The sequence below is a fragment of the Mesoplodon bidens genome (assembly GCF_964165515.1).
Source record: "Mesoplodon bidens genome assembly, chromosome: 13".
NCBI classification, from domain to species: domain Eukaryota; kingdom Metazoa; phylum Chordata; class Mammalia; order Artiodactyla; family Ziphiidae; genus Mesoplodon; species Mesoplodon bidens.
The window spans coordinates 16,881,973-16,895,441 of record NC_138169.1 but is presented as its reverse complement, the minus strand read 5'-3'; the positions used below and the strand labels follow the sequence as shown (position 1 = coordinate 16,895,441).

Genomic DNA, 13,469 nt, shown 5'->3' with positions numbered 1-13,469 from the left:
CCACCTGCCAATGCAGGCAACATGGGTTCGATCCCTGGTCCGGGAAGATCCCACATGCCACGGAGCAACGAAGCCCGTGCACCACAACTACTGAGCCTGTGCTCTAGAGCCCGCGAGCCACAACTAGCCCGTGTTCTGCAACAAGAGAAGCCACTGCAATGAGAAGCCTACACACCACAATGAAGAGTAGCCCCCGCTCACTGCAACTAGAGAAAGCATGAGCGCGGCAACGAAATAAATGATGCAGCCAAAAATAAACAAATAAACAAATTTATACTTAAAAATTAAGCATGTGAAAATCTGATTCAGGAAATGAATAAAATACAGGATAGTTAATTTAAGGGTGGAAAAAAAATGACCAAAACCTTACAATCTCTCAAATTAAAATGAATCTTCATTTTAACCCTAAGAGATGCCTAATTAAAAAACTTCTATGTTAACCTTTAAAGGCTTTAAAGAGTGTGCCTTTAATGAGAGAGCAGTGTAAGATCAAGTACTTTACGTTTTAAATGACAAAACACAATCTTGGGTTTGGCGCACAGAACTGGAGAGGTATTTAATAATAGCTAATGAATAAGTAGAAAAGATCTTGAAAATGACTTGGTTCTGAAATTAGAAAGGTGCCAATTTTGAAGAAGTAAGCAGATGGGACTAAAACAAAACCAGTCTCAGGGCTTCCCTGGTGGCGCAGTGGTTGAGAGTCCGCCTGCCGATGCAGGGGACACGGGTTCGTGCCCCGGTCTGGGAAGATCCCACATGCCGCGGAGCGGCTGGGCCCGTGAGCCATGGCCACTGGGCCTGCGCGTCCGGAGCCTGTGCTCCGCAACGGGAAGAGGCCACAACAACAGTGAGAGGCCCGCGTACCAAAAAAAAAAACAAAAAAACCAGTCTCATTATTTAATAGTCAAACCAACATTCAGAGTCCACTCGTGTTTATCTTTCAAACTAACCCATGAGAAAATGTGTTTGACTCCACTGTCTGATAGTTTGTAGAAAATTACAAACGTTTTTTAAAGTAAGATGGCTGGTTCTCTACTCCTAAATGTTGAATTTAATTGAAAATCTAGCAGAGTGGCTGTATTAAACTTTCGAAAGAATTTGTTCAAGCAGACATTCTAAAATCTAAGCTGCTTAAAAAATATACTTACAGGTGTAATTTGCAAGGGAAAATTCACTTGCAGGTATCAAATGAAATCGGCCCGTTAATGAGATTTGTCACTCTCATATTAATACTAAAAGAATTAACAAGGAACTAATGACAATACCTTGATAATTTTAAGTGTACTTTTTAAAAAAAACTAAAAATTTTTAATGATAATTTTCAGATATACCTAGAAGAAATTATATAACTGAACCCCCTCATCACTCATTAATATTGATCAATATTTCACTTTTTAAAAATGTTATTTTTCAAATTGTGGTAAGGCATACATAACATAGAATTTACCATATTAACCAGTTTTAAGTGTACTGTTGGTTTAGTAGTGCTAAGTACATTCATACTGTTGTGCAACCAACTTCCAGAAATTAAAAATAAACTTTTAACACTATAGTTCATATGCTGACCTGAGAGGAGTGAAGATTTTTTTAAATACTTTAATAAGAGTTTTAAACTATTTTATTACTGTCTATCAAGTCAACAGCAAAAAGTCAAATGTAATTTACTCTTTTATAATAGAACCTTACTTGTTACAGAATTTGAATACCTTCTTCCTTTGTTGAAGACATGTATAAAGGTTCCAAATGGAAACCAGGATGTGTATAACTGCACACTCAGGATTACCCTGAAATCTATCACTAATCAAACTGACTGATATGATGTTCCTTTCAAGTTAGCTGTCTCTTTCATCAAGTCCCTCACTGAAGGAATTTCAAATCACAAGCATAAATCTCTGCAGTAGTACTTGTATATAGAGCCTGTAATCAAATCTCTTTAAAAAAAAAGACACCCTTTTATTCCTAGACCTCTACTTCAAGTGAAAATTAAACAATTCAATTCACTGGGTTGCTTTTTGGCAGTCTACCTATAGGTTTCACAAACCACTTTTCAGAGAGGTATCTCAGGAGTTCATCGACTGGCAGACCTAGTTAAGAGGCCAACTGAACTACAGGGTTACAGTGGTTTCCTTTTTTTCTTCCCTGATTTACTTTTGATATGTCGTTGGAATACAGACACACTTATTATAGAAAAGTTTCTGAATCTACATTCTGACTGTCTGGCCCGCAGCAGTGATATGGAACCAGACTATGGTCAATTTCAGACCTCATTCAGGGCTGTACTATTCTCTTCTAACTAAGAATAAAAAGAACTGGTTGCAACCAAACTGGGTAACAACAGTAAATGCACAGGCAGAAAAGGATAAGCTCATCCCCACTGCCATATATGCACCTCTCCTACCCCGACTTAAAAAAAAATCTAATTTTTATAAATGGTGGCAACCTGTACCACTTTCAAGGCCCTTTTCTAGTTAAGGTCAAGAAAACAAACAGGCATAGCTGCAAAAGACTTTGGTCCAGAGAAGTGGCAAAAATCTTACAGATACTTTAAGGGGTATTTATAACAATGGTTAAAGTTGTATGGTTCTCACAGGTTGCATTTGGCAATCCAATTGCATGTGTGAGACCCAGAACAGAAACAGAAAAGTACTGTTTAAATACATATAAATACTGAGGTCCAAATCAAATCCACAACCAGTGGTCACATGCGGAGCCCAGGCTCACCTGATTTCTGCAATGGAACGATACTTCCTAATCCTTCACTATTTGAAGGCTATATAAAGCTCCTTTAGGGGCACTTGTTTCCCACAACTCTGAGCTGCCGGGAAGTTAAGACAAGGGCATCTGGAGGCCTTAACTCCAAAGCTGAAACGCTTTAGGCTAACACCCTGATTAGCGATTAACTACTTCTCTGAAAACATGAAGCATATTTTAAATGCTTCGCGACTTTCTAATTTCTCTGTGTGCGGATATCACCTCAGTGCTGTATAAAACAGTCATACTGTAAACTCTATTTTAGATGCTGTGTACAGTACGTATACAGAACGGCCCACAGTGTTTGGAGCCGTGCATAGACCCGTTTGCTGTGAGTAGGGTGGGAAAGCCAGGTGGGTTCAATAGGTGGGAAAGCCAGGTGGGTTCAATGAATGCCCTCGTCTGATAATCCAAAACCCTCCATGCTACCCCGCTTCCAGGTGGTTTTCTGTGAGGGAGGATGAGCAAAAAAGAGGTGGGATGGGATGGGATGGGATGGGGTGGGGTGGGGTGGGGTGGGGTGGGGTGGGGTGGGTGAGTGGCTCCCGAGGCTACCGAGGGCCGGCGGGCGGGTGCTGGGCTCCCCCCCCACCCCCGCTTCCCACCCATCCCAGGAGGGACGTCCTCACCTCCAGCTTATCTGTCAGCTCCTTGTGCATCTGCTCGTACTGCCGGCTCATGTCCTGGTTCCTCTCGAGCAGTGCCTTGCCCAGTCGGGCTGCCAAGACCAGATCCTTCTCCTTCTGCCGGATCACCGACAGCAGTTCGGGATCCTGGGCGGGCGGCGGCTGCAGTTCGGCCCCCTCGGCTGGAGGCCCGGGCTCGGGCTGAGGATGCTCTCCGGGGTCGGACGGCCGTTCCCCGGCCGCCAGCAGCGCCAGCTCCTCCTCTAACGCCAGTTCCAGCTCCCCGGGGCCCCCGGGGAAGGAGACAAGGGCGGCGGCGGCGGCTGCGGCTGGATTCCCGACTGCGTCCGCGGCCGCGGCGGGCAGCTCCATGCAGCAGGCGCTGTCCGGCTCGGCGGGTGCTGAAGCGCGGCCAGTCAAGCCCAGGCAAAAGGCGGACATGGCCCGCGCGCGCGGAGCCCGCAGCGGTGCGGCCCGGCCGGCGCGCGCCAGGCTGCAAGGGGGAGGGGCCCCGTCGCACCGCCCCGCGCCTCTCCTCACGCCGCGGCACGCGCCCCCCGGGCCTCCGAGAGCCCTGGGCGCGGCGCGCGCCGCCCCGTCCCTCCCCCGCGCCGGCGGCACGCGCCCCCTTCCCCCGCCCCCGGGCTCAGCTGCTCCGCGAGCGCTGGGAAGGAGGACAGGGTGGCAAAGGGAAGGCTGAGAAAGCGAAGACTGAGGGGAGGCGAAGCGGGAGGGGCGGTTGCGAGGAAGAAGGCCGCCGCCGGCTTTTCAACCACCCTGTTGCTGCTGCTCCCGCTGCCGCCGCCGGCCGGGCAGCGCCTCACGGGGCGGGCGGCGCTCCGCTGTCGCTGCGACGCTCGTTGCTGCTGCTGCCGGTGGCCGCTCTCTGCAGCCGCGCTCCATGTCCCTCGGCTCGGCGGCAGCCCCAGCAGCAGCGGCGGCGACAGCGGCTGCTGCAGGGGCCGAGGCGGCGGCTCCACATCGCGCGCCGCGCAGCCCGACGAGCTCTTTCCTGACTGCCTCAGCTCCTCCAGTTCACCCGGACGGCCGCACCCGGCCCGGGGCTTCCGGCCGCGCCCCCTCTCCCCGCCCCTTGCCGGCGCCTGACGCGCACGGGCACCTGTTCGCCGCGCCAGCGCGCGATTCGCCGGTTCGTGGGTCTCCTCAGCGGCGCCCAGGTGGCGCCGACGGCCTTAACCCCTGCGCTGCCTCACGCCCGGGGGCGGCTGCGCGCGCCGCCCGTGGAGACAGCTGGCGCATCCCTCACTGTCCGGGCGTCTCCCCGACGCGGCCACGCCCCCGGCCTCACGTCCACCGGGTGTGGCTCCGCCCCCAGCACGCTCACCTCGGGGTGTGGCCTCGCGCGCATCTCCGAGAACGGCCTCGCCCCTAACCTTGTCCTCACCCCAGGGGACGGCCCCACCCCCGGCCTCACTCCCGCTTCTGGGCTGGGGCGTTTCTCTGGGCCCAATGGGTCTCAGTCTTAGGTGATCACCAAGGGGACTGAGGACATTTCTCCAAGACGGGTGGCCAAGCCCGACAGAGACTCGCAGCCACGGCTTGTGGGTCTGAGCCCCCGTGAGAGCTAAGCAGTCAAGAGAGGGAGCCCTAGAGAGCAGTAGGAGGGATGACTTCAGAAACCCAGCATCTCAATGATGATGACTCAGGGATATAAGGGACCAGATGCCTCAGAGATCAGCAGCCCCGAAAGAAAAGGGTTATGTTGAGAAATAACGGAAAAAACTGCTCACAGATGGGAATACGAAGCAAGACGCTCCATGATAACTTCCGTTTATTAGGCGCTTAGTATGTGCCATGTCTTGTGTTAAGTGCTTTACATGCATTATCTTAAATAATCCTCCCAGGAATCTTAAAAGTCAGTACTATCACTCTTCTCATTTTACAGAGAAGGAAATTGAGGCCTTGAGAGATACAGGATCAGATCCAGACAGGCTGGCTCCAGGGTTCACATATATATCGTTATTCTTTACTTTCCTCACATATAAGTGTTGAGGAAGGTAAATAGTAATTTGTGATCAAGATGGCCTGTGTCGATATCCAAGGTGCTATCAGGAAAGCTTCCTGCAGTGATCAAACCAAGGACTGAAGAACCTACTGGGTGATTCCAGTCAGTTCTTGCTTTGACCTCATTGGTAATGCTCTGTCTTCTATTTTCAGAAACAATCCCATCTGAAGCTAGAATTGGTCACTATTCCCTTTCCTCTTGGACAACAACCCATTTTGGAGTTAGATCATATTTTGATTCTTTTCATCACAGTAAGATGGAATATTTCAGGACACGGAGCGGCTGAAATGAGTCAAATGGTTTCTCATGGCTTTTTGTCCTTATTAAATTCAGAGCCTAAACAATACTCAGGTATATACATTACCTTCTACCCTCAGGCTGAAGGTCAGAATCCTAAAGGTCCTGAGCTTCAGGGCTGACTTTGTTCTCTTGTTGACTGAAAAGGAGACAGACCATAGAGGGGTTCCCACATCAATCTTAGAGCTAAATTTTGAAAGTTGACCGTGGTACCATTCCAACAATGCATTGTTCTCACACTTCTTTTTATTTTTATTTATTTATTTTTTTGCGGTACGCGGGCCTCTCACTGTTGTGGCCTCCCCCGTTGCAGAGCACAGGCTCCGGACGTGCAGGCTCAGCGGCCATGGCTCACAGGCCCAGCCGCTCCGCAGCATGTGGGATCTTCCCGAACCGGGGCACGAACCCGTGTCCCCTGCATCGGCAGGCAGACTCTCAACCACTGCGCCACCAGGGAAGCCCTCACACTTCTTATTATGCCCTCTTGAACAGAAATTGTGGGCCCATGGTGAGACCCAACTGAAGAATCCCTTTTGTATTTTTTGATCAGGAAGGGAGAAGTTACTCCTATAAATAGATTAGGGACACACATATCAAGAGCAAACAGAATTCCTAATCCAAAGTCATTTGTTTCAGCTATTTATTTTTCCTGATGCAGACTTGCAGCCTGTCTTTCCCTAAAGGTCTTTTTCTTGCCTTCCTTAAACTCGATGGTCCTACTCTATTAGACTTGCCTGTTACTGTGAGAATTAACTATTACAATGCTAACTCTAATTTCTGAGGCTCCTTCCTCACAATGTTCCCCTGCCTAACCTGACTAGGAAGTGATCATTTTCTACTACACGTTTGGCCCTAAGTACTATCTTCTTGTGAATAGTTAAAGGAGACCAGCCCAAGTTTGGAGAACTATTTAGAATAGTGATTCTTATACTTCTTGGCTCAGAACCTCTTTACACTCTTAAAAATCATCAAAGATCTCAAAAAACTTTAGTTTATATAGGTTTAGATATTGATATTTACTGTATTAAAAATTAAAACAGGGGCTTCCCTGGTGGCGCAGTGGTTGAGAGTTCGCCTGCCAACGTGGGGGACGCGGGTTCATGACCCGGTCCGGGAGGATCCCGCATGCCGCGGAGCGGTTGGGCCCGTGAGCCATGGCCGCTGAGCCTGTGCGTCCGGAGCCTGTGCTCCGCAGCGGGAGAGGCCGCGGCGGTGAGAGGCCCACGTACCGCAAAAAAAAAAAAAAAAAAAAAAATAGTCAATTCAAATAAAAATAATAAATAATAATGTAACCGTCATTGGGTAGAGCAAAATTATGACGGTGGTATGCAAATGACTAAGGTTGGCATACAGTGCAGTTACTGAGAGTGATGACCCGAGGCTCCTGCATTAGATCTGCGTTTAACCAGCTGTGTACATTTGAGAAAGGAATTCAGTGTGTTTGGGCTTTGGTTTCCTCATCCGTATGGTACAGGGTTGGGCTGGATGATCATCTCTGCATCCTCTAAACCACTGGTTCTCAACTGGGGGTGATTTTGCCCCCTGGGGACATTGGGCAATCTGGAGACATTTTTGGTTTTCACAACTGGGGATGGGGGTCGCTATTGGCATCTTAGTGGGTAGAGGCCAGAGATGCTGCTAAACAGTCTGCAATGCATAAGACAGCACCACCCACCCCCAACAACAAGAATTATCTGTCCCTAAATGCCAGTAGCACCGAGGTTGAGAAATCCTGATCTAAAACAACAGGCTTCTACAATCTGACCATGGGATTTGTTGCCTGAGAAATATATAAATGGGTTATACACAAGAGAGGCTGTGATGTGAGCCTAAGGGTGCCTTTGGTTGATCTTAAGAATTCGCATCTGGAAACCAGCCCATAATAGAGCCATACCACTTAGGCAAACAAACAAATAAACAAAAACAACAACAAAGCCCTTCTGTTTTGGGCTGAATCGCTCCCAACATTGACTAAATTGCTCCCTACATTCCCTCTCTCTTCTAGTGATTTGGCAGTCTCCACTGCTCAAACTCATCAGAAAACAACTGCTTTATGCTCAAGAGTTGGGTATTTTCAGGTCTTCCAATGCCCAAATATAGAAAGATTTGTGATTTAATTTTCTGTGTTCACATTTTCCTACTTCTTTTCAATGATCTTGGCCCTAAACACACTACTGATGTGTTTTGTACATATATCGTTCATCTGAAGCTATTTTTAGACACTTCCTAGTTTTATTTCATTTCAAGAATTTGCCAAATATTTGTTATGTCTTATTCTTTCTGCATCACATTCTGATTTAATCTGTTGGCTGGCAAGTTATTTATACCTATTGATACTGCTCATAGTAACACTGTTTCTTAAGTGAATTCCCCTCCCCCCATTTTCTCTTTATTTTTCTTTGTCATTTTCAGAGTAAACCGATTGTAGAAGTAGTATATCATCCAGTTGCCAGGACAACTGAAAACCTTTGCTGGTGGATAGGCAAAATGCCTTTAATCTATTTTTCATAGTTTGTGTTATCACTGCTACTACTACCCTTCTTGCTCTTAGTAAAAAGCCTAGATGGGCTTCTTGGTGCCTTTCTGTGATAAGAGGAAACATCATTACCTGAAGAGTCAAGGTTTAATTGCCTGTTCTGCAGAATGTAGTTTTGTTTGTGTCTGAGGTGTATATGTAGGCAAGTTAAGTGTTCTGGGAAGACAGTTGGAATAATGCACCAGTTAATATTGGTCATTTAATTTATACTTGACAGTCACTGGGAGGAATAAGCTTTTATTGGGGATTAATTTTTTACGGTGAATTTTGATATTCCCAAGTCATGAAGAAGTCCACTGGATTACATAGTTATCAAGGTAGTTGGCCAGTAAGTATTTATTAAGTAACCATCAGAAGTTGGTATGGGTTTGGTATTAACATTATAAAAGCCCTTTAGGATTTATGAAAATACAAATTCTTATCCTTGAGAATGATTCCATCATTGCTTGTGTAAGAGAGTGTGGTCAAACTGGGCAATCACCAGTCTCCTATGGCTTCTCTATAGCTCACACCAGAGGAAATATAATATAGTGGTTAAGAACATGGTTGCTAGGGTAAGACCCAGTTTCCAACTGAGGCTCCCCCAGTTACTAGCTGAATAACCCTGGGTAAGTTAGTTAACCTCTCTGACCACCAGGCATTGTGTAAGTAAATATTTTGTTCACTAATGTCTTCTTAAGGCCTAGCACAGTGCTTAGGATAGAGTAGGAACTTGATACATTTTTATAATGAATGATGTATGTAAAGCACTTAGCACATTGCCTAGCACAGAGTCAGTGCTCACACAATAAGACGTTAAAAAAAGCCACCTTGGGGGCTTCCCTGGTGGCGCAGTGGTTGAGAGTCCGCCTGCCGATGCAGGGGACACGGGTTCGTGCCCCAGTCCGGGAAGATCCCACATGCCGCGGAGCGGCTGGGCCCGTGAGCCATGGCTGCTGAGCCTGCGCGTCCGGAACCTGTGCTTCGCAACGGGAGAGACCACAACAATGAGAGGCCCACATACCGCAAAAAAAAAAAAAAAAAAAAAAAAGCCACCTTGGGAATTCCCTGACGGTCCAGTGGTTAGGACTCCACACTTTCACAGCCAAGGGCGCGGGTTTGATCCCTGGCTGGGGAACTAAGATCCCACGAGCCGCTCAGTGGGGCCAGAAAAAGCCACCTTGATCTCAGAATGCCAGATGTGTTACATATTAACTTGGTCTGTATGGTTGATATTAACCTCTTCATTTATCCAGAACATTTATTGCATAGAAGCTGTTATGTAGGAGAAACAAGGATGTATATGTTATGATACTTGCCCTCAAAAAGTTTACAGTTTAATAATGGATAGAAAACGTGAATAGAAATAACTATAATAATAACCAGTATTGAATTATATTAAACAGTATATTAAATACCTTATAAATGATGCTTTGCATTTTTTGGAATTCAGAGAAGGGAGATATTATTAGATACAGTAGCCTAAAACTAAAAGTCTGTGTGCTTTTTATTATCACCATGAGCTGGCAATTCTAAACAATGTCAGTGGCAACACACTCTTACCTCCCTCCTTGGCATGCCACTGACAATATTTGACAAAATTGATCAAGGAACACTTCATGACTGTGGCCCTTAAAGGACATAGGGGATTTTATGGGCAAAGATGGAAGGCAAGGCAAGGAGAGAGAACAGCTTCTCCAAAGACCCTGGGGCAGGAAGTTGTGTTTGGAGAACCACCAAGGAAGAAGAATAAAGTTGTAAAGGTAAAGATAGGTTGGCATTGGCTCCCAGAAGAAGGAAAGATGCCATTTATTGAGTGCCAACTATGGGTAGCCAAAGGATTGGCTTACATTGTCTTGTTTAAAACTTACAATAATCTTTCCACTTGGGTATTATTACCCCCATTTTATAGATGTGGAAACAGGTTCTGAGAGGGTCAGGGTCTTGCCCAAAATCCTGCAACTAGTGAAGGACAGAGTTGGTATTAGAACAGAGATCAGATTGCTTCTAAAACCTGTGGTCTTTCCACCTATGTAGCTTTGAATGCTGAGCTGAAGACAATGGGGGGCCATTGGAGATTTTAAAATCGTGAAGTGATCTGAATAAAGCTGTAGTTCAGGGAGGAGAATCATCTGGCACTGGTGTTAAGGATGAGCTCACGGTGGGAGTTTGGAATCAGGGAGTCCAGTTATGATGCTGCTGGAAGAGTCTAGATGAAAGGGATCATGGAAATGGAGAAAAGATGTCAGAGAGGCTGAAAAGAAAGAATTGCTAGGATTTGGAGACTGACTGGAGATTAGGGAGTGGAAATGAGGAAAAAGAAGGATGCAGAGATGCCTCTGAGGTTCTAACCTGGGAAACAGAATGACGGTGCTATTGTCAGAAACAAGAAAGCCAGAAAAAAGAGGGAGAATCACACAATCATGCCCTTTGATCTGGCTATGGCCGAGGACATTTGGCCTGTCCAGGGAAATAAGACAAGCATATAATCAGTATAAACATAGCAATTCTAAGAGTGAGTTGTTGATGAGATGTTGGTTAGGAATTATATCAATGGGCTTAAAAATGAAAAGAGTTTCCTCATCTGGAAGAAACCTTCTTAAAGGAAGCTACACTGGATGGAAGAGAAGGGCTAGAATACTTGACAGGAAGAGAAAGGTTATTCTCTGTAGTTGGAAAAGCATTAGTCAAGGCCTGGCGATAGGAAACAGCTCACAATGGCTCCATGCCTGCGGGAATGGAAGCGCCTCTCTTTTACTGGGCCAGGGTGACTACAGGTGGAGTGACCATTTCCCCCATCTTCCTCAGTTCCCATCTGTAAGCAAAGAGCATTGGACTTCTCTTCCTGACAGCTCACTCCACCCATCCACCCCCAATCTAATAAAGGAAAGGATTAGGGAGAGAAGCAGGCCTCCCTGATGGGTTTGGAAAATAACTGCATAGAAAAAAGCTGGATGCATGTTCTATTACACATTTGCATTTACAAAAATCAAGAATTTGCAAAGGCTTATATTCAAGAAGGCAAATGAAATCACCCAATTAAAAGAAAAGAAGATGGCAAGGACTCAAAAACTGATTACAGAATGTAATTTAATTGAAGAAAAACCAAGTATGGCAAAGGTATAATCTGCATTTCCCCTGGGTCTCAATTGAGTGATTCAGCTTTTTTTAGTAAGTGGGTCAGAAAACTGTTAATCCTATAATGATTTTGTTCAACTGCATTCAGCTGGTACATTTGTTTCTTGCAGATTTTAAAAAGCAAGTATGTTAAGACTGTCAAAGTTGTTGTTAACCCAATATCACATTGCTTTGTTTATCACCCATGAATAATGTATTAATTTTCTTGATTGAAGTCTGTCCTTTTAATTGACAAGTAGTGACAATATTGTTTGCGGTTTTACTTTGAAATTTTGTGTTTTGTGTTGCATAGCTCTATGGTATAGTGATACCATATAATAGGGAGTCTCAAACAGAAATTTAACAGGACAAACCATTGCACTACATGAGGACAAATATAGGAGCTGATATACTGGTTTTGTGGAGGCAGAGCTCAGGTTTAAAAACATAAGCCATGAGTCACCATGGAAGAGCTTTTCTTTCAGTCAACCCTGGACGTAGTAATCTTTTTTTTTTTTTGCGGTACGCGGGCCTCTCACTGCCGTGGCCTCTCCCGTTGCGGAGCACAGGCTCCGGATGCGCAGGCTCAGCAGCCATGGCTCACGGGCCCAGCCGCTCCGCGGCATGTGGGATCTTCCCGGACCAGGGCACAAACCCGTGTCCCCTGCATCGGCAGGCGGACTCTCAACCACTGCGCCACCAGGGAAGCCCCTGGACGTAGTAATCTTAATTAACATGAGTCCTATTCTAAAATGTGGACCTGCTCTTGATGTGCTGGCAAATCAAAGATTTCAAAGCCTTTTAGACAATAGACCAGGGCCAGGTCATAGATGTCTCTGAAGCTCAGTTTTCTTATCTGAAAATGGAGTTTAAAACTAGTGCTTACCTTAGGGTTTCCCTGGTGGCACAGTGGTTAAGAATCCACCTGCCAACGCAGGGGACACAGGTTTGAGCCCTGGTCCGGGAAGATCCCACATGCCACGGAGCAACTAAGCCCACACACCACAACTACTGAGCCTGCGCTCTAGAGCCCGCGAACCACAGCTACCGAGCCCACATGTCACAACTACTGAAGCCCACGCACCTAAAGCCCGTGCTCCACAACAAGAGAAGCCACCATAATGAGAAGCCCTCACACAGCAATGAAGAGTAGCCCCTGCTCGCCGCAACTAGAGAAAGCCTGCGTGCAGCAACGAAGATCCAACGCAGCCAAAAATAAATAAATTAAATAAATAAATTTTTAAAAACCCCTCATATTAAAAAAAAAGTGCTTACCCAGGGGCTTCCCTGGTGGCGCAGTGGTTGAGAATCTGCCTGCTGATGCAGGGGACACAGGTTCGTGCCCCGGTCCAGGAAGATCCCACATGCCGCAAAGCGGCTGGGCCCGTGAGCCATGGCTGCTGTTTTGTATCTACAAAACAGAAACAGACTCAGACATAGAGAACAGACTGGTGGATGCCAAGGGGGAGAGGCGGTGGGGGAGGACGGAGTGGGAGTTTGGGATTAGCAGATGCAAACTATTTTATATAAAATGGGTAAACAACAAGGTTCCATCCTATAATGGAAAAGAATATTAAAAAGAATGTATATATGTATAACTGAATCACTTTGCTGTACAGCAGAAATTAACACAACATTGTAAATCAACTATACTTCCAGGACTTCCCTGGTTGTCCAGTGGTTAAGTCTCCGTGCTCCCAATGCAGGGGGCCCGGTTTCGATCCCTGGTCGGGGAACTAGATCCCACATGCATGCCGCAGCGAAGATCCCACATGCCACAACTAAGAACTGGTGCAGCCAAAATAAATAAATAAACATAGATATTTAAAAAAAAATCAACTATACTTCCATTAAAATAATAGTGCTTCTACTATATTTAAAAAAGATAGGGCTTCCCCGGTGGTGCAGTGGTTGAGAGTCTGCCTGCCGATGCAGGGCACATCGTGCTCCAGTCCGGGAGGATCCCACATGCCGCGGAGCGGCTGGGCCCGTGAGCCATGGCTGCTGAGCCTGCGCGTCCGGAGCCTGTGCTCCGCAACGGGAGAGGCCACAACAGTGAGAGGCCCGCGTACCGCAAAAAAAAAAATTTAATTAGAAATAAAAATAAAAAAGATAACTAACAAGGACCTATTGTATA

The 13,469-nt window shown here is 46.3% G+C and overlaps 1 protein-coding gene across 3 annotated transcripts in view; it reads right to left on the bottom strand.

Annotated features, from left to right (window-relative positions):
• BICDL1 (BICD family like cargo adaptor 1) overlaps positions 1–3,859 on the bottom strand; it is a 97,336-nt gene extending 93,477 nt beyond the window's left edge. For all 3 annotated transcript variants that reach the window (XM_081251976.1, XM_081251978.1, XM_081251977.1), the window contains exon 1: positions 3,381–3,859. In XM_081251976.1, the coding sequence (XP_081108102.1) occupies positions 3,381–3,818 (438 nt within the window). In that variant the 5' untranslated portion in view covers positions 3,819–3,859. The remainder of the gene's footprint in view (positions 1–3,380) is intronic.
• Between the last annotated feature and the right edge of the window lie 9,610 nt (positions 3,860–13,469).